The 20,234-nt window shown below is 42.2% G+C and overlaps 1 protein-coding gene across 3 annotated transcripts in view; it reads left to right on the top strand.

Annotated features, from left to right (window-relative positions):
• Positions 1-20,234, top strand: part of RHBDL3 (rhomboid like 3) — a gene marked incomplete at both ends in the record, with an annotated part of 153,493 nt that overhangs the window by 63,010 nt on the left and 70,249 nt on the right. For 2 of the 3 annotated variants that reach the window (XM_081321695.1, XM_081321694.1), the window contains one exon: positions 1,566-1,724. The exons of the other annotated variant lie outside the window; for it this stretch is intronic. In XM_081321695.1, the coding sequence (XP_081177821.1) occupies positions 1,566-1,724 (159 nt within the window). The remainder of the gene's footprint in view (positions 1-1,565; positions 1,725-20,234) is intronic. 3 annotated transcript variants of the gene reach the window in all.

Raw genomic sequence — 20,234 nt, 5'->3', positions numbered from 1 at the left:
AGAACAATTAATCAGTGGAACAACCTGCCTGCAGAAGCTATAGGTGCTCCAACACTGGAAGTTTTTAATAAGAGACTGCACAGCCATTTGTCTGAAATGGTATAAGGCCGTGGTGGTTAACATATGACACATGTACCATAAGTGGCACACAGAGCCCTTTCTGTTGGCACACGCGCCGTCGCCCCAGTCCTAGGCCTTCAGCTGGGTTTTATAAAACCTTTTTGCTTTAAACCTCCGACACGGTGTGCAAAAAAAAAATGGCGATGTCCATTTTGCTCTATGAGTTCCTGGTCAGGTAATCCCAACCCTAAGTGGAATTTTCCTCCAATAGGATTTTCCACAGTATTTTGCCAGGAAACATAGATAGGGCAGCCTAGAAAAGTAAGTGCCCTCCTAACCATACCGAAGCACTCCAAGTTTGTTGGCAATGTCCATTTTGCTCTATGAGTTAATGGTGACCTAGCCCTAACCCTAAGTGGAATTTTCTTCCAATGGGATTTTCCCATATATTTTACCAGGAAACCTAGATAGGGCAGTCAAGAAAAGTAAGTGCCCTCCTAACCATACCGAAGCACTCCAAGTTTGTTGGCAATGTCCATTTTGCTCTATGAGTTCATGGTGACCTAACCCTAACCCTAAGTGGAATTTTCCTCCAATGGGATTTTCCCATGTATTTTACCAAGAAACCTAGATAGGGCAGCAAAGAAAAGTAAGTGCCCTCCTAACCATACCGAAGCACTCCGAGTTTATTGCCGATGTCCATTTTGCTCTATGAGTTCACGGTGACCTAACCCTAACCCTAAGTCCATGGTGGTGAACCTATGGCACGGGTGCCACAGGTGCCATGCAGAGCCCTCTCTGTGGGCACATGTGCCATCTCCCTAGTCCTAGGCCTTTAGCTGGCTTTTATAAACCTTTTCGCTTTAGGTGTCCGCCGCTGTGTGCCAAAAAAAAAAGTTTCAATCAATCAATCAATTTCAACTTCTTCACGGGGAAAAAAAAGATCTCGCAAAGTTGATATTAATTGATTGAACTTTTTAGTTCCACCCAGTCTGCCGTTACCACTGCAGCCACACCCACCCAATTGGTCACGCCCACCCAATTGGCCACACCCACCCAATGGCCACACCCACCTGGCACCCGACAATACATAAGTGGGTTTTGGGTCGCAGTTTGGGCACTTGGTCTCTAAAAGGTTTGCCATTGTTGGTATAGGGTCTCCTGCCTGAGCAGCAGATTGGAGTAGATGACCTCCAATATGTTGTTGTTGTTGTTGTTGTTTTGGTTATTATTCTGTATTGAACCATGGTTTCTGAGCCATAACTTATTTAGCAAGCCAGAGTGAACATCCAGGAAGAAAGGTGATTGGAATTTTGGGCAGTTTTAGCATTAATAGATTTATTAAGTATTGGAAGATATTTGTTTTCTGACAAAGACAAACAACACACATATGACCCTGAAGTAAAAGAAAAGGAGGCACTTAAAATCGCCTGTTCCTGCAATTCCCTTTGACATGACTGTCGCATTAGTGCATCATTCTCTTTCTTCTGTGTTTCTGTATCCAGCTTGATCCCGAGAACACGGGTTACATCAGCACAGAGAAATTTCGGAGCCTCCTGCAAAGACACAGCTCTGAACTGGATCCACATAAACTGGAAGTACTTTTGGCGTTAGCAGACAACAATTCGGATGGAAAGATTTGTTATCAAGACTTTGTCAACTTGGTAAGTGATTTTCTAGCTGGCAGAGGAGGAAATGAGTGTGGGTGTCAGAGCATCCATGTCTGCAAATACCTGGGAATGTAAAAGAAAGACACAAAAGCCTAATGAGAAGGGAATACTGCTAGTCCTCGACTTACGACCACAATAGGGACTAGAAAAATCATTAAGTGGCACGGTTGTTAAGCGAGGCATCGATGATAGCACCTGATTTTACCTTTTTTTTTGCCATGATCGTTAAGTGAATCACCAAGGTTGTTAAGCAAGACATCGCGCAACTGCAACGTGACCATGTCTGCTGGCTTCCCCATTGATGGGGCCACCTGGAAAGGTTCAAATGGTGATCACGTGACCAACAAACAAGGATGGCTGCCAAGCATCCAAATCACGATCATGTCACCGTAGGAATCCTACTGTGGTTGTAAGCATGAAGATTAGTTGTAAGGCACTTTTTTCAGCACTATCTTTGAACACTTGCTACATGGGTGGTCGTAAGTTGAGGACTACCTGTATTCTCTAAAATAGAAAAGGAAGCACTGGTAGGTTAATCAACGTAGGATTCAATCAGCAAGTCTAGCCTTCCCTGCAGAGATTGGAAGGGGATGACCAGCCAGATGCTGTGGTTATTGTAGGCTTGACTAAGTGCCAGCCCAGTTTGGGCTGGAATTCTTAAAATTGATTTTAGAATAGCCAGCAGCAGCCCAAGAAAGAAGCAGCTTAAGTTGCTCTAGTGTATAGAATTGCCCCGGAGTTTAGAAACCCTTCTCATGCAATATTATACCTGTATCCCTGCCCAGGAATTCATGTAGAATTTGTTTATTTGCACATTTATTTATTCAGTGTACTTGTTCTGTGTACCAAGTAGAGATACATTTCCTAGTGTGTGGGGTTAGAAAAATAATATGTTCCTTTCTCACCAGGATGTTTGCATTTCTACTTTCCAGAAACACAAATGACCTTTGCTAGAGTTTTGGGATTTCCAGCCATTTTGAAAACTGAATGATTTTAGACTCATCTGTGGTCTTCCCCTTTTTTGTCCCTTTTCCAAAACTGAATTATTCAAAAACACAGTTCAGTTTTGGAAAAAGACCCAGTCGAACAAACCGCAATCTCTTTCTTTTCCTGTTCTGAGCTGGAGAAAAACCAAGGGAAGGAAAAGGAGAAAAACTTGAGAGGAATCAGAGAAAAATTAAACCAAAAAAACAAAACAGAACAAAAAAACTGGTTGTGGTGCCCTGCTTTAGAGTGAAATGAAAGATGAATTCACAGTGTGGGAAAGTTGGAGATTGATGGAGGTTAAGACAGCTGAGTTGCTTTAGAAAGTGCAGATCAATCCAGTGGGGGTCTTTGGATGGCAAGGGAAGAAGCAGGGAAGATTAAAAAATGCATTCAAGATGGCCAAAAGGCAGAGCAGAAGCAAACTATCTTGCTATGCATGCTTGGAGATCAATTATAAACCCATACCTTTGATGTGATGTGGAATTTGGCCTAACTCCCAAGTAAATGTTTTGGCAAATGACTATTTGTGTTCTACGTTAAAAAAAAAGGTGTAGCTTTGAGTTCCAAAATGCTTTTAAAACAACGCTTAAACATACACACTATCTTCTCCAAAAGGAGCTGAGTTTTGTTGAGAAAGCTCTAGATGGAGTTCCTTGGTATTCTTCCTATTTACTACCTCTGGCTATCTCAATAGCGTCTGAACAAGAACGTATTTAGTGAATTTATGAAGACCCTGCTATGGTGAAGACATGTTGCTTTGACAATCTGTTTCCCATCTTTCCCAAACTCTGTCTACACACAAGCAAATTGCAGTATCACAAACACATCAGTCTCATGGATGGATGGATGGATGGATGGATGGATGGATGGATGGATGGATGGATGGATGGATCTTCCATGAAGATCATGGATCATGAATCTTCCATTACCTTCCATGAATATCTGGATAGATTGATAGCCTCCCTCGGTATCCATCTCTATTACCATCATGTTCTGTCCTCAACACAGCTGTATAAATCTTGAATGTAGTGAAAAAGACGACCATATTTTCTGATGAAAAGGTGATATGCCGCCATTTGTTTGTTTGTTAGATTTTTATCCCGCCTTGATTACTCTATCAGTAAGTAAGTCAAGGTGGCGAACATACCTAATGCTCCTTCCTCCTCCTATTTTCCCCACAGCAACAACCCTGTGAGGTGGGTTGGGCTGAGAGAGTGGCTGGCCCAAGGTCAACTAGCTGGCTTTCATGGTTACAGTCTCCCGGTTTCTAACCTGGTGTCTTAACCTCTAGACCAGACATGTCAAACTCAAAGCTGGCAGGCCAGATCCAGCCCATGTTGTGTTTAGATCTGGCCTGCGGGTTCACCATGGAGACAGCAAGGGGTCGGCCCCTGCTTCCTCGTTGCCAGCCCACCCAGAGGCCGCATACGTGGACAAGCCTCCTACTCGCTATACCTCCGACAGCCCCGGCAAATGGGAAGGGTGGGGAGTTCCCATCCCCAAGAGGCAGCCGGGACTCCTTTCCCTGTTCTGCCCTGCCCGAGCCCAGCCCTTTGCGGGGGTCAGGATGCCGTTTGAGGCTCGCCCTCTGATCCCTCCTTCCGTCCTTCGGTCTATCAAGGTTCTGTCCACGGAGTAACTGTACATGTTTCAAGCTTCCCAGTGCTTCAAGTTGTTGTGTATGTAAATAGTTGCAAGCAAGGGATTTTGCAGACTGCACCATAGCTAGGTTTGAGCGGGAGATTCCGGTGCAATCATTGGCTGCAGTTAGCAAGAAGCGGGAGAATAAACACCTCTGATTGGTTACAGTTCAAATAGTTCCACTATAAAAGGTTGCAACACTTGACAGTTGCCAGTTGACTTTGTGTATTCAATAAACTCATTCCTTGTTAAACCACTCTGAGTCCTCGTCTATCAGAACCAAACAATTGGCGACGAAGGTGGGATAGACAGAAGACCAGAGAATTGGCGGAATTGTCGCGCAAAGGCGGCAAATTCGAATACGTGTCAAAGTCAACCGAGCTGCCGCGGCAGAATAAAAAAATTCTCCGAATGGCGCAGATTGGGTCATTGAAGGAATTCGACCCAAACTTCCCCGAAGATTGGGAAGAATACGTCGGACAGGTCGAAGGGTTCCTGCTAGTGAACGGAATCACTGACGACCGGAAAAAAGCGGCAGCATTACTGACGATTTGCGGCACACCGGTCTATCGAGTCGCTGTCGGTCTGTGTCAACCGCAACCGGTCTCAAGCGTGCCGTATGCCGATCTCCTTGCCAAACTAAAGGTCCACTTTACACCTAGGAGATCCGAACTATTCTGGCGGCGCATCTTCGAGAAAAGAAACCAGAGGCCGGGAGAGTCCATACAAAAATTTGTCGCTGCCGTCAGGGAAGCCGCAGTACGATGTAAATACGATAATCTTGAAATAAGAATTCGTGACCGTGTAGTACTGGGCTTGAGGGACGAGCAGCTACAAAACAGAATTATATCCAAACCCACTGGCGATCTGCAGGAGGTGATCGACGAACTTCTAACGTACGAATCAACCGGGTATCGCGACCCCCCCCGCAGTAGCATGGCAGCATCGTCCGAGATCAACCAAGAGGGCTATGTGGACTGCGGGGAGGCGGACCAGCAGTGGGAAGAAGATATCGCCGAAGTCTCCAGGCGATTCGGAAAATTGGTGCCAAGACCACCCAGAAGCGAAGGGCCCGAACCTAACCGACGTCAACAACCCGCAACTCCGCAAAGACAAGCGACAGGGCCACAACGCCCATGGAGGGACACCGCAACCAGACCGCGCGAAAATGAACCACAGAACCGGTGCGGCAGCTGCGGCGGCAACCATCCCCGCGCATCTTGCCGATTCCGCACCGCAAAGTGCAGGGCGTGTGGGAAGACCGGCCACATCCAGGCCATCTGCAGGAGCCGTGCTCGAGACAACCGCCTCCACGAAGTCGATGTGTGGCCCGAAGGTAAGGTAACCCCTAACGTTAGTGGCAAGGAGTCCCTTAAACCCTGGGTAAAAATTCCAAAATTAGGGGAGGTGGCTCGAGTCAACCGCAGGAGAATTGGGAAAAATGGCAATTTTCCAGAAGGAAAATTAAAAATCATAGTCCATCTGCAAGGGGTTCCTTGCAGAATGGAAATCGACTCAGGGGCTTCAGTATCAATAATTTCCAGTGAAACCCTTGATAGGATTGAACAAATAAGTGGAAGAAAAATTCCACTTAGTTCAACAAAAATTCAATTAACCGATTTCCAAAAAAGCCCAATTAAAATAAAAGGGAAAATTAGTCTTCGCGTAGAATTTAAGGGATTTAAGGGGAATTTAGATTTAATAGTAACTGAGGGTCATAGGACTAGCCTAATTGGCATTAACTGGTTCCCTGCCCTGGGCATTTGGATCGGGGGAATAAATTCAATAATTAAAAATAAGACCCTCGAATCAGTCTGCAATGAATTTGCAGACGTATTCGACGGATCCCTCGGTAAATACAAAGGACCCCCAATTAAATTCAATCTAGACCCCTCAGTAAAACCTATCAGGCTTAAGGCCCGCAGGGTGCCTTTCGCCCTGAAGGAAAAAATCGAGGCCGAGCTCGAGAGGCTTGTAGGCCAAGGCGTGTTAGAACCTGTTGAGGGTGGTTTGTGGGAAACGCCGATTGTCACACCCCTCAAACCCAATGGGGATGTGAGAATCTGCGCTGACTACAAAGCCACCCTGAACATTGGAATGAAAAAACATGCTTACCCGGTCCCGACGGTGAAGCAGGTCCTCGCCACGATCCAGGACGGCGCCATGTTTGCCAAGCTAGACTTGGCGCATGCGTACTTACAGTTGACTGTTTCCGAAGAGGCTGCAGAAGCACAGACGATAGTTACCCACAAGGGGGCGTTCCGAGTCCACAGACTGCAATTTGGCATTGCAGCAGCTCCAGGCATCTTTCAAGAAGTGATGGAGAGGACCTTAAAGGGCATACCAGGTGTATGCCCTTACTTTGATGATGTCTTGATAGCTGGAAAAAATGAAGAAATGCTAGTGGAGCGGCTGGAACAGGTATTGGGAAGATTTAGAAGGGCTGGTTTAAAACTAAAAAGGGAAAAATGTTGCATTGGGGTTAAGTCCACTGATTTCTTGGGGTTCAGGATAGACAAAAATGGGGTCCATCCAACCCCTGAAAAAATAAAAGCAATTAAATTAGCTCCTGAGCCTAGGAACAAGGCTGAACTACAAGCCTTCCTTGGCTTAGTAAACTTCTACCATACATTTGTACCCCACAAGGCTGCCATTGCAGAACCTCTCCATAGGCTCTTAGATAAAAAGACTCCTTGGCAGTGGCAGAAGAAACATAGAATTAGTTTCCAAACGTTAAAAGACATTCTTTCCAGCCAATCAACTGTAACCCACTTCATAGAAAATAAACCAATTTACCTAGCGTGTGATGCTTCACCTTATGGTGTAGGGGCCGTGATCAGCCACTTAGACAACCAAGGAATGCAAAGACCAATAGCATATTATTCCAGGACACTAACCAAGGCAGAGCGGAACTACGCTCAGATAGACAGGGAAGCATTAGCAATCGTGGCTGGAGTTAAAAAGTTCCATGACTACCTGTATGGAAGGAACTTTACCATACTGACAGACCACAAACCCCTGTTGGGACTGTTTACCACAGATAAACAGACTCCCCAAATCATGTCACCCCGGATGCTGAGATGGTCCATTTTCCTCTCAGCATACTCATTCTCTCTTCAATACAGACCGGGCAAGGACATGGGGCACGCAGATGCCCTTAGCAGACTGCCCTTAAACATCACCGAGGGTGACCCTGCCCCAGTGGGACAAATAATGTCCCTACAGGACATCCCTGACTTGCCTCTAACTGCTAAAGACATAGCTGCGGCAACAAATAATGACCACACTTTAAAGAGAGTAATGGCCTGGGTCCTGAGCGGGTGGCCAAATGCCAACCCGGATGAAAAATACATTCCCTATTTTAGAAGGAAAGATGAACTATCAGTTCATCTGGGTTGCTTACTGTGGGGAAATCGCGTGGTTATTCCTGGGATCCACAGATCAGCTATTCTATTAGAATTACATGAAGGACACCCAGGAATAGTACGGATGAAAGCGTTGGCTAGGAGTCACTTGTGGTGGCCAGGTCTGGACAACGACATTGAGGAATGTGTTGCAAATTGCCATTTGTGCCAACGTTCTAGGCCAGAACAACAACACACCCGTATGCATAAGTGGGAGATAGCTAGAAATCCTTGGTCCAGGATTCATATTGACTTTGCTGGACCTTTCCAAGGGTTAACATTTCTGGTGGTGGTTGATAGTTTCTCTAGGTGGCTAGAGGTAGTACCAGTTAGTTCAGTAACTTCAGGAAGAACAATACAGGTATTAAGGGGCCTCTTTGCCACTCATGGGTTACCGGATGTCATCGTGTCTGATAATGGGCCACAATTCACATCTATTGAATTCCAGGATTTCCTCAAGGCCAACTCGATTAAGCACAAGACATCAGCACCCTTCCACCCATCCACCAACGGCTTGGCTGAACGGAATGTGAGGACCACGAAAGACGCCTTAAAAAGAATCATTCGGGGTGACTGGCATCAAAGACTGGCCGAATTTTTGCTGGCCCAACATTCGACCCCATGCGCTGCTACAGGCAAAAGTCCAGCTGAAATGAGGTGGGGAAGGAGGTTGACCACCAAATTGGACAGATTACACCCTGACAGACTTATACCAAGCGCTGAATTGGACATGCCAAATAGAACATTTAAAGTGGGGGAATTAATCTGGGCCAGGAACTATACCCAAGGGGACAAATGGATTCCAGGGGTGGTTACTGAAATCTTGGGTCCCTTGTCGTACATTATTGAGGGGGAAGGGAATAGGATCATTAAAAGACATCTAGATCAGCTGAGGAAGAGATCTAGTGGATGCTTGCCAGAAGATGGGGACCAAAATATATTGGGGGGAAATAGTACATCCAGGTTCAGTAATAACATCATGCCAGAGAGTGAGGGAGAGGAAAGGCAAAATAATTCACCCCCTGGTACTCAACAACAACCATTTAGTCAATTTGACTGGGTAGCGCCCCTGCGAGGTAGGCCAGTGACCACTAATCTTCAAGCACAAACAAATACACAAATCAGCAACAGGGAAACATCAGAGTCGGGTAGCCAAGAGCCCAGGTCCAACAGAGACAATCAGCCAAGCATAAATTCTGAAAAAGGGGTCCCTTGCAGCCAGAGCAATAGATACCCTTCTAGAATCCATAAGCCACCAAAATATCTAAAGGATTTTGTTCAGAAATAACAACAACTGGGGGGTAAGGGGTGTTGTGTATGTAAATAGTTGCAAGCAAGGGATTTTGCAGACTGCACCATAGCTAGGTTTGAGCGGGAGATTCCTGTGCAATCATTGGCTGCAGTTAGCAAGAAGCGGGAGAATAAACACCTCTGATTGGTTACAGTTCAAATAGTTCCACTATAAAAGGTTGCAACACTTGACAGTTGCCAGTTGACTTTGTGTATTCAATAAACTCATTCCTTGTTAAACCACTCTGAGTCCTCGTCTATCAGAACCAAACACAAGTCATCCTGGCATCTCCCGAATCCCATCAGCCACTCCAAAGGAGCCGTTTAAGCGAGGGGGTTCAGGATCAAGAGGCCAAATCCCCCTGGGAGGTTCTGGACCCTGAGCAGTGCTTGTAGGTGTCATCCAGAAGGCCAAAATCTACTTTTATTGAAATTGGCTGCAGTAATCAAATTTTTCAAATCTGATTTGTGCTGAACCTCCTTTTTATCCTATGAATCAGGGAGGCAGCTGCCTGAGCTACTTCCAAATTTTCTTTTGTAGTTCTGGACTTGAAAACTCCTTCGGCCCCTTTTGCCTAAGAAGAAGGTTCTCCACTGTCAGTCGAGCCGGCCACGCCCACCCAGCCACACCCACCTAGTCACAGCGACCCGGCTGTGACCACCCAGCCACGCCTACCCAGCCATGCCCATCTGGCCCTTGGAGGTCAACCATAACACTGATGCGGCCCTCGATGAAACTGAGGTTGACACCCCTGCCCCAGACTAAACTGGCTCTATTGTTTCCCTTCTTTCTTTGGTTGTTTTTCATGTTTTATTTTCTCTGTTACAAAAGGCTTTTTCTTTCGTTCACTCTTTAGTACTGCTCAGGCAACCTTAGCAGCTTACTGGAAGCCAACGTGACTTCCTCCTATCGCTGCTCAGTAAATATTTCTTTCTATTATGAAGTTTCTTTGAATCTTCTCTGCTCTAAAGCTTCCAGTGAGTCAATCAGTCTGCAGGCTGTTGCTGTTAGCAACCCCCCCTTGCACTGTAAGCCCAAGTGTATTGCGCACATCCATGTGTAATCTCATATGCCTTCTAAGTAGTTTTCCACATATAATGAACAGCATCTGCAATAAAACGTGGCTTTAGTGCAGGGGTCTTCAAACTTGGCCCTTTTATGACTTGTGGACTTCAGTTCCCACAATTCCTCAGCCAGGCACGCTGGCTGAGGAATTCTGGGAGTTGAAGTCCACAAGTCATAAAAGGGCCAAGTTTGAAGACCTCTGCTTTACTGTTTACTGAAATGAATCCGGAGCACTGCTAAAACCAAGTACAGTCTTAAAATGCTGCCTTTGAGAAGTTTTGAAATCTCCATAAATTCTGGTATCCCCCTTAACCCTCAGAATCTTTGATTTGAAATGTGGATAAGCATAGGTTCTTCATCTCTCAACTCATATCCAGAAATTGCTTGCTTTTCATAATTATATGTCTCTCCATGTCTGTACAGGTGATTTGAAGTGCAAATTCAAACTTTAAGAAGGTGACATCCCACTCCCTCCACCCCTGAGTAATTTTCTGACCTGCTGGCTAAATAATTAACTTAAAAATGGAACAATTTGCTAAGGGAAAACCTTTCACTGATTTTAGATTCCTATAAAATTGAAATTCCGTTCTGTATCTCTTGGTTCTACCAGAGATGTTACTCTTATCAATGCCTTCTGTCCATGCTTAGGGTTAAATAGATAGCAGCCAAATTAATTGCCTTTATTGATCTTCTTTCAGATTCTTTAAGTGCAATTTGGGCCTTCCCTGGTTCTTCTATTTTACTTGTTTATCCTCTGAATAAACTTTATATAATTATATAATTGACTGTAATGATTTTAAAAGATAACCTTCCCTAAACATCCCCCCCCAAACTATCTCTGCAAGATGACATGATTGCTAAGCTTCCCTTGGCCCCTTTGCCTTTTCAAAAGGTTTTTGTTAAATTCAGTCTTAGGTTTTAGGCAAGGAAATCTCGCATAACTGTTAATTTTAAAAATTTAATTTTAATAAAACTGTCAACTGTATTTTATTTCTAGAGATGGACTGTGCATCAAATCTCTCCAGCTAACCATAGAGTATGGGCTGGATTAACTTGTGAATCTGGGCTGGCAGCTCCTTTTTGTGATTTTCTGTGGGTTTGGAACTCAGCTGAATTGCATCTGGTTACTCGTGGCGATTACCAGGAAATACCAGGTGGCCTACATTTGGAAAAGGAAGCCATACTGGCAGAAAATATCAATAAAGTCTTTCCATACACAGTGTCAAAGACTAAAAAAAAAATAAGCTTTCGGATCAGCTCTTTATTGAGAGATTGATCAAAACACATCTTTGTACTTGGGTGTCTGTGTTGCATTCAATTTTCTTTCTGGTTTTTTGTTTGTTTTTTTCAGACCCATAAAAACACGGAAATGCTTCATTAAAATTGTATTTTTGCCCCTATGCCAGAAAAATCTCACAAGGGATTTTCCCTACGCAAATTGCAAAAATAATTGGCACATAATTAACTGTGATGAAGTTTCATGATATTGAAGACTGTCTGCTTAAGGCACATGCCCTATTCTGCCCTGTTTCTCATATTTAAAGATTGTCCCTCCCCCCCCCAATTAGCCCTAAATTCATAGAATGCAATAACTTGCTGAATAAGTTTGACTAATCCATTTGGTTTTTAATATTGTAGGGGCAAAACTGGAGAGTGGGGTGGGGGGAAGAAAAGCATCATCAGTCACACATCTGTTTTGTCTGAGCAGTGTACGAGTATGACTGTGTTCTCATCAATAGTTATGAAAAAAAATAGGACACTGAATTGTTAGTAAATATCGATAACGGAATTCAAAGCATTTTTTAAAAAATGTGCACATGACTTTGATACTATTGATAGTTTGTTGCACAACCAGAGGAACTTCTAGGTTTGTTTGACTGATAAGGTTAGAGCCACCAACAGAGAAAAAGTGTGGTATCAACAGGAGCAATGCCTGCTTTTTATGTCTTCTCCTCCAAGTCATAGCTTCAGAGTGGTAAAGAATAAAATGGAGCTATCTGCAGAAAGAGTAGCTCGGAATGCCATCAGACTTGATTTGTCAACCACCTACTACTGATAGATAGGAATGTAGTTGCTGATACCTCTTGAGGCATCTTCCTTGAAGATCAGTTGTGAATTTGATCGGGAGAGAAATTCCTTATTTACTTAGAAATCAAGTTCTTTGAAAACCACATTGAAGCAGGGTTTCAAAGCTTCTGGGTTCCAAATATCTCAAGGAAACCTTTTCTGCTGTGATCTCTCTTTAGTTTAAAAGAATTCTGAAACAAATTAAGCTAAATGCTGTTTCACATTGCTTTTTTATTAAAAATGCTTTCCCATCTAGCTGAAGAACGGTGTTTTTTTATTCCTATATTCTCGGTGTAATCTGACACAGATTACACAGTGCTCCCAGAATTCTGAGCAGGGGCCTAGCTGTTTGGAAAATTCTGGGAGTTAGAATCCATGTCTACGTGTCACCTAGGTAGAAGAAGCTGGAATTAATGCCTCAATCTATGATCTCAAGACTGATTTTGCAGCTAGTTGCTTGGTGAAAAATTCTCAAGCGTTCTAAAATATCAGAGTCTTCTGAGATATTTTGGTTGGTCCTAACAAGGAGATTAAGTATCCAGCTCTGGAAACTTCCCCTATGAACCAGTTATTAGTAGCAATCAATCATAGCACACTTTGTTCAGTTTGGAAATGAGAAAGAATGTTGTACTGTAGGTGCTGAATTAAAATGCAGTTAGATACATGTGGCCTAGCTGCATGTTTGGCACCACGCTGTATGTCTCTATTCCTGATTTCCCAGGGAAGGAAAAGGAAAAACAAATGTGGAGAGCTTGCATAGCAACTACATTAAAACAAATTTATCTTCGGCATGCAGGAGACTTATGGTGGGCCAGTGATGCAATTGTTAGAAGCATATTTTTAGAACAAAATTCCATTTTGTCTTACAGACCTAGCAGCATTACAGTAGTAATGCTACAGTAGTCCTCGATTTACAACAGTTCATTTGGTGATTGTTTGAAGTTACAATGGCACTGAAATAAGTGTTTTATGACCATTTTTCACATTTATGACAATTGCAGTATCCCCATGGTCACATAATCAAAATTTGGATGCTTGGCAAATGACTCCTCTTTAGGATGGTTGCAAGGTCCTGGGGTCATGTGATCACCTGTTGCAAACTTCTGACAAGCAAAGTCAATGGGGAAGCCAGATTCACTTAACAGCTGTATTACTAACTTAATGACTGCAGTGACTCACTTAACAACTCTGGAAAGAAAGGTTGTAAAATGGGAGAAAACTTACTTAACAACTGTCTCACTTAGCAACATAAATTTTGAGCTCAATTGTGTTCGTAACTTGAGATCTTCCTGTAGGTCTAACACTTATTTCTCCACTATTTCATCTCCCAATCTCATTTTAGGGGGTCCCTGGACAGATTCAGTATGTATGCCATTTCAAAGTAGGCAGTGGAGGGAGCTGGAAAGGGTAATTCCAAGAAGTCTTCTGTTTTTGGATCTGTCAAACACTTTTGGAAGTATAGTCACTCAGGCTAGTTTTCTTGCCAACAATGCAGGAATAGTTTGCCACTACACAGTACCCTGGTCCAGGTTTTGTTTCAGTTTCTCAGTCTGATTTCTATCTTGGAGAGATTCAGGAAATTGTGGGCGCTCCATCCCTGGAGGTTTTTAAGAAGAGGCGCTAGACAGTCACTTGTCTGAGATGGTATAGGTTCTCCTGCTTGAGCAGGGGGCTGGACTAGAAGACCTCCAAGGTCCCTTCCAGCTCTATTCTATTCTAAAGAGGCCAACCCTAGTTAGCTTCCAAGTCCAGAGAAACGTGGCCAGGTTTAGCTTGCCCTTTTCAATTGCCTTGCCTGAAATTAATCCATCATCTAATTAATTGGCTTTTGCAATTACGTTCTCTGGCTGTAAATTAAGCCAGGATTTAAATTAGCCAGGTTGTAAATTAAAATAAAATAGGAATGTCATTCAGAATTGGCTGACAGGGCTGTTTTCTTCTGAGCCAAACTCAGTAAACGGATTGGAATTGATTAATATGGCAAGACATCCCTCTTACAGGTATGTTTGAGCGATTATTTATTTATCTAATTTATAAACCCACACATTGCATGAACAAGCGACTCTGGGGGACATGCAACAAAACTTACACATTTCGTTTTTAATTGTTCACATTTTTAAAAAAATACATTTTTCAGGGTGATTGGTTACTATTATAGTCAATTATGAATGGCATGTTTGACTTTTTAATGTTTAATTTTTATTGAAAACTTTCTAGAGATATAAAAGATATACAGGTAGTCCTCGACTTACCACCACAATTGAGCCCAACATTTCTGTTGCTTAAGTGAAACATTTAAGTGAATTTTGCCCCATTTTACGACCTTCCTCGCCACAGCTGTTAAATGAATCACTGCAGTTGTTAGCATCATGGTTGTTAAGTGAATCTGACTTCCCCACTGACTTTGCTTGTAAGAAGGTCACAAAAGGTGATCACATGACCCCGGGATACTGCAAGTGTCATAAATATGAGTCAGTTGCCAATGCTGCCAGATGCTGCAATGGATGTAAGTTTGAAAAACGGACATAAGTCACTTTTTTCTGTGCCATTGTAACTTTGAACAGCCACTAAATGAACTGTTGTAAGTCAAGAACCACCTGTATGTGTAAGAAAAAAGGAGTATAGAAGAAAATGCAAATTGAAAAAAAGAAAAGATATAAAAAGAAGTGACTTCCAATCCTCTTTGTCACAGTTGCAACCTTATCCTCATTCGTCCCTCTATAACAGGTGTCCTCAACCTTGGCTGAGGAATTCTGGGAGCTGAAGTCCACAAGTCTTAAAGGTTGCCAAGGTTGAGGACCCCTGCTCTATAAGGTTAACACCAGACCTCCCCTCTTCCATTATTCAACCCTTTTCAATCAGCAAATCCAGAAATTGCAAAACAATTCCCCCCCCCATTTTTCAGCAAAAATTCCATAAGAGCTTCCCAGTCTCTGCCAAAAATAATTGTTGTCTTATCCCTGATCAAACAGATCCATTTTGCCATTTTTGCCAATTTCATAATCTTTACAATCCACCCCTCCCTTGTGGGTATTTCAGATTTTTCTATCGTTGACTTCAGGGAGAGGCATGGCAAAATGAAGATGGCTCGGTGAAAATAGATGACTTTGGCAAAGACCAAGGAACTAGTGAGTAGACTGGATCCTTGGAACCTCAGTGGATAAAGGGAGGACACTCACATATGTTCAGGACTGCTGTTTCCCACAAGCACACTGCAGAACAATGGTTTGAGAATCGGTAGATGACGGGATTAGCCATCTTTCTTACAGTTGTGGTGGATACTTTTAAAGGATACTCAGTTTGCAAACCTCGTTTTCTCTTCACTTTTGGAAATTGCTCATTAACTGTTTCTAAGCTACTAGAGACCTTCGGAATGACAAGTTTGAAAAAAGTGGGTGAATGTGCCTTTAATTCCAAATGAAAGAACACTTTATTTGTAGCAAAATACAGTAATTTTTAAAACTCTAAAATAAACCGCAAAAAGCTAAAAAGATTTTGATCCTAGAAACTTATAAAATAACTAAGGGTACAGATAAAATTGCAATATTTAACTTTTACATTAATATTTTAGAAATAATTCTAAAGAACAAACTGCTTCTCATGGGAGAGAGGTCCTGTTTTGGTTTTTACAAGACATAATATAAAAAATTTCATGATTTCAAAAACCGGACATTAACAGGTAGATGAAAGACTTATAGGCCTGCAAGATGGTGGAAAAATGCTATAACAATAAAAATAATAAAGGGGGCTTTTGAAGTATAGAATCAGAAAATAGTAGCCATCATAATATCAGTTATGATGGCTGCTTCTATTGGTAGACTATGTTTAAAAGATGTTGTTGAAGAAATGCCCAATGAAGAACCATTTTTTCCCTAACATTATGGAGATGGTATTGAAAGTGGATTTACAACTGACAGGCTAAGAACAATGTTTAGAAAGGATGTTTCACTGGATCTACAAAAGAATTTAAAAATTCCTTTAAAATTTAAAAGGGAAACACAAATGACAAACCAAGAGAGTGCCCTGGATAATTTTTTTAAATTTGATTTACAAAAGAGATGTTGAATTCTGTGTGATGTAAAAATCAAGACTGTTAGAAATAAAAGGAAGGAAGATAAAGTTGGTTTATTTGATCAAGGTTAAAATAAGTTATGGCAATAGTTTATGGATTTCTGGCAACAGTTCATGGACTTTTTGCTGATACAAAAAATGAGGCTTTATGGATTTGTCTATAGATAATTGATGGGATTCGGAATGAAGAGATACATGTTTGTAACTTTAGAGACGGTGAATAGTTACTAAATGTTTTATGTTTGTGATGAAGGTTAAAAGTCATTTCCTTATGTATTACTTCTCTCTTTATTATGTTCAAATACTGTATTCTTATTTTATTTTTCTTCTTTCTTTTTCCTTGAACTTTTTACTCTCTGTTCACTTTTTTTTAAGTTTAGTTTATATAAGTTTTTACTGTTATAATAAATATTCTTAATATAATATTTATTTATTTATTTATTTTATTAAATTTATATACCACCCTATTCCCGTAGGACTCAGGGCAGTTTACAGGGAGAGTTAAAAACAGAGATACAAAAATTAAAATCAGATTAAAATTAATTAAATCAAGTCCCCAATATTTAAACTAAACCCAATAAAATTAAAACCCCTCAGCCTGGGCCAGACAGCTCGAAGAGCCAAGTTTTCAGGTCCCGGCGAAATGAGCGAAGGTCGGGGGCAGTCCTAAGTTCCATGGGGAGTTGGTTCCAAAGGGCCGGCGCGCCCACAGAGAACGCCCTTCCCCTGGGAGTAACCCGCCGGCATTCCTTAACCAGTGGTACCCTGAGAAGGCCCTCCCTGTGGGAGCGCACAGGACGAAGGGAGCTTGATGCCGGCAGCAGGTGTCCCCTCAGATAACCCGGACCCAAGCCATTTAGGGCTTTATAGGTCATCACCAGCACCTTGAATCTCACCCAAAGGGCAACCGGAAGCCAATGCAACTCGCGGAGTAGAGGTGTTACATGGGAGTATCGGGAAACCCCCATATATATATAAAACAGATTTTTTTCATCTTGTCTTGTATAATCTCACTGTAGTTATCATATAATGTAAAAATCAGTCTTCCGTAAATCTCTTCTATTTGGCGATTCATAAGTCCCAGTAAAAAAAAAATTACTGGTTTCATCTGAACTGTAATCTTTAAAAATCTTTGTATCAATGGGTATTTTGTATCCAATTTTTCTTTCACAAGTGCATGATAATATGACCCTTTATGTTTCCCACATTGATTAGAGGTACTTTATACTTCTTAGACAATTTCTCTGGCATTATATACCAGCAGTACATCATTTTATAAAAGTTCTCTCTCAAATTGTAACATGTGAACTTCAGTCCTTTTAACCATATTCTCTCCCATTGATCCATCTGTATATTATAACCAACATTCCTAACCCATTTTATCATCTTTATGTTGTTCTTCTGTCTTAAATGTCAGGAAACGTTTATACATTTTAGCAATCACATATTCATGATTTGTACACAATAAAATTTCAAATTCCATTTTATGTTTTTCAATTCCAGTCCTTTATCTATATTAAATGTCTCCCTTAACTGTGCGTATGAAAACCATTGACAACTAAATCTTTCTGCAGATAATTGTTCTCCTGATTTCACTTGACATTCATTTGCTGCTGTACCAATGTCTTGCTATGTAAACATTTGCCTGCCTATTTCTTTTCTATAAAATGCTTCTTGTGTTAATCCAGTGAAGGCATTTTCAGGCACGGCTTGGACTTATATCAATTCCATATTCTTAATATAGGACTCCTAACATAATGATTTTGAAAGTCTGCATTAACTCTAATTTTGTTATATGATAAAACCCCATGCCATCCAAACCTAAGGTTGTATTCTTCTAAATTGTTTTTTGTTTCTCAACACCCCCCACTTGTTCATCCAAACTGAACATCAGGCTGCAAAATACAATTTAAGGTCTGACAATCCTAATCCTTTTCTTTTCTTTGCATCCTGTAAAATTTTACACTTAACTCTGTTTTCCCCCCAATCTATATAAACCCAGGTGTTTTGGGGTTTTTTTGGTCTTTGCATAAAACGTACGTCATTTATCAAACTGGTATTTGAAATAAAAAAATAATAATTTTAGCTAATAGATTCATTTTTTTAAATCACAGGAATTCACCCTAGCAATGACAGTTATAACTTCTCCCCTCTTAAAATAAGCCCAACTTCCTTCCTTAGCACAGTTATTTGGAAATACTATAAAGTTCATATTAGTCATAACAATGCCGAGACCCGGACTAGAAGACCTCAAAGATCCCTTCCAACTCTGTTATTCTGAACATCTCTTTGTAATGAAAAAGGCCATGTAACTCCTGCTAACATCCCTGTGTCGTACTAGTAAGCATCGATGAGCAACATTTCCCCCCAGAGGCCTTGCTGCTTTTAAAATATTGTTTTCTCCTTCATTCAATAAAAACTCGGCATTGCCTTTAATATAGTGCTCTCTTTTGGAACTATGGAGGGATGATACTAAATCAGATGCCACTAGTGGTGGCCGCTTTGTGTTATGCTGACACCCTCATGCAGATATTTCATTTCTATGGAGCCTTTTGGCCGTAGGGATTTTGTCATGGAGAGCTACGGTAGTTATGTCTGCTTGATACGGGCCTTTTTACTGAACATTTGGCATTCTGCAGAAATAAATGGTTTAGGATTGGGAGGCTAACACTGAGTAGCTTTCCCCAACCTGAAGCCCTCCAGATGTTTTGGATTTCAACTGCCACAATTGCCAGATGACAGGATTGGGAATTATATTGAAATCAACATCTGCTTGAGGAGTCACTTTCTTCATGCTAAAAAAAATAATTTTAATAACCCTACTTTGAATTTACCTGGCTTTTTAAAGACTTTGAATCTCTCTGAAAATTGTAAAAAAAAGAAAAAAGAAAAGAACAGAACAGAAGGCCATGGCAGAGATATAGCACCAAGCTGTTTAAGGAACTTTGCTACCAAGATGAGCCATTGAGCCCAATTACAAGGAGAGACATTATTTACTATGCCCCTGGAGGGTGGGTGGGTGGGCGTGTAACTTGCCGTTGGCAACAGTGGCCCCCTTGGGTCACTTTTCTCACGCACCATCTTGCAAATCCAACAAAGCCTGCACAGTAGGGAGGCAGAGCCGTCTGCCACGATGGAGCCTCTGTTTCCAGGTCAAGCATTGTTCCTCCCTTCTCTCCCTTTGCGAAACAAAAGGCAGCCTTGTTACTTGGGACAACAACTCCCAACGGCTGAAGCCAAACCGGGCTCTTCTTCGATGGTCCCGGGGGGGGGGGGCGGTGGTGGAAAGGGTGAGACAGCTGCTGCTGAGCTGAGAGCCACCTGCTTGCCTGCTCCTCTCGTGGCCTAGGTGAGAAGCAGATGTGAAGCAAAGCTAGGACAAGGAGGGACAATGCCGCGGAGCAGGCTGCTCTTGTGTTGCTTTAATCCAAGATGCTGATTGACATCCCTGAGTAGAAAGATCAGAAGAGTTGCTCCTCCCTTCCTCCCCTCTAAATGGAAGATCGGTAGCCTAGCTTTAATTGGATTGGAGATGGAAAGATTTCATGGCCTGCTGGAAGATTTTGGCTTATTCGAGTTGAGAATCTGACGTCTGTATAGATTCCTAAGAAACTTTCCCCCCACACCCACCCTGTTTTCTCCTTTCAGCTGTCATTAATTGGTGCTTCTGGAGCACAGACTTTGCACCCCCAGATACAAACATCCAATGCAGTTTTATCACAGTGTACAGTTGCAGCTGCATCCATCCAGCCCACTTGCAAGAGCTATCTGGAAAGCCTTTTGATTCCAATTTTCTGAATGCAGGTATTCCCCTTGTGCTTCTCTCTTTTTTCATCAGCAAGATAGATGGAAGAGGAAGCTGTGAATCCTGACAGATGCCGGTGGTGTCAGCTTCTGGACATCACCCCCATTGCTTCTGTGGACTCTTATCTAACCATTGTGTGGTTTGTGGCAATTCTTGTCTCCCAACACCATTCC

Source organism: Vipera berus (genome assembly GCF_964194415.1).
Source record: "Vipera berus genome assembly, chromosome: 2".
NCBI lineage: Eukaryota > Metazoa > Chordata > Lepidosauria > Squamata > Viperidae > Vipera > Vipera berus.
Note: the sequence above shows the minus strand (reverse complement) of the source record. Positions and strands in the feature narration are given on the sequence as shown.